This window comes from Myotis brandtii, unplaced genomic scaffold, assembly GCF_000412655.1.
Source record: "Myotis brandtii unplaced genomic scaffold, ASM41265v1 scaffold105, whole genome shotgun sequence".
NCBI lineage: Eukaryota > Metazoa > Chordata > Mammalia > Chiroptera > Vespertilionidae > Myotis > Myotis brandtii.
The window spans coordinates 2,533,470-2,534,339 of record NW_005353538.1 but is presented as its reverse complement, the minus strand read 5'-3'; the positions used below and the strand labels follow the sequence as shown (position 1 = coordinate 2,534,339).

Below are 870 nucleotides of genomic sequence, written 5' to 3'. Positions count from 1 at the left end.
TTCATCACAAAAACAATATGTAATTATATATGTTTTCCGATGGTCTTAGGCGACCCCTGTGAAAGGGTCGTTCGACCCCCAAAGGGGTCGCGACCCACAGGTTGAGAACCGCTGGTCTAGGGCTTCTGGGCTGGCCTGGAGGTCACAGGAGCTCAGGCCTCAGCTTTGCTGCCCCCGTGGTAGCCCAGACAGTGGGAGAAAGGGCCTCATCCAACTCGGATCAGGGTTCCTTGGCCTTCAAGGTGCCAGGAATGATGGTGGGAAGCCGGATTCCCGAAACGCCAGAGGAGGTGAGGGGTTGGGTGACCAAGGTCTGGAGTGGTGGGCACAGCAGACTCAGGCTTGGCCAGGACTCACACCTGTTCCCAGCGACCCCATGGCTTGGGCCCTTCTCCGGGGCAGGCTCCCCGCACGGAAATATTTCTCCTGCCCCAAATCTTTACAAAGAGGTGTGTGTGTAAGATGGGAGTGAAGAGAGGGCCGGCGGACCAGGGCCACGGGGACGCCTGAGAGGGAAGGGGAGCGTTGGGAACGACAGATGACCCCAGCTGCCACCATGGTCGCCGGAGAAGGTTTCGGGAGAGGGTCCCTCCTGCCCACACCATCCAGCCCACGTTCGCAGGGGCCAGCATGCTGCCCCCCAGCTGCCCCCCTCTGCTCATGCTGGAGGAGGGTAGAGTGGCCTGGCGACCTTACCGTCTGGGGGGGGCTGCCCACAGTCATCTCCACATAGTAGCCCTGACCGGACTTGCCCCTCAGGTTGTCCACCATCTCCACGAAGCTGCCCCTCCGGCCGGGCTCGTCGGGCTCCTCGGTGTCCCGGGGCAGTCGCAGGCCCAGGGGGGTGCCCCCCAGCCCCCTCCGCAGAGG

The 870-nt window shown here is 63.0% G+C and overlaps 1 protein-coding gene across 1 annotated transcript in view; it reads right to left on the bottom strand.

Annotated features, from left to right (window-relative positions):
* BACE1 (beta-site APP-cleaving enzyme 1) overlaps nt 1-870 on the bottom strand; it is a 25,925-nt gene that overhangs the window by 24,395 nt on the left and 660 nt on the right. The window contains exon 2 of the mRNA XM_014540009.1: nt 697-868. Within this exon, the coding sequence (XP_014395495.1) occupies nt 697-868 (172 nt within the window). The remainder of the gene's footprint in view (nt 1-696; nt 869-870) is intronic.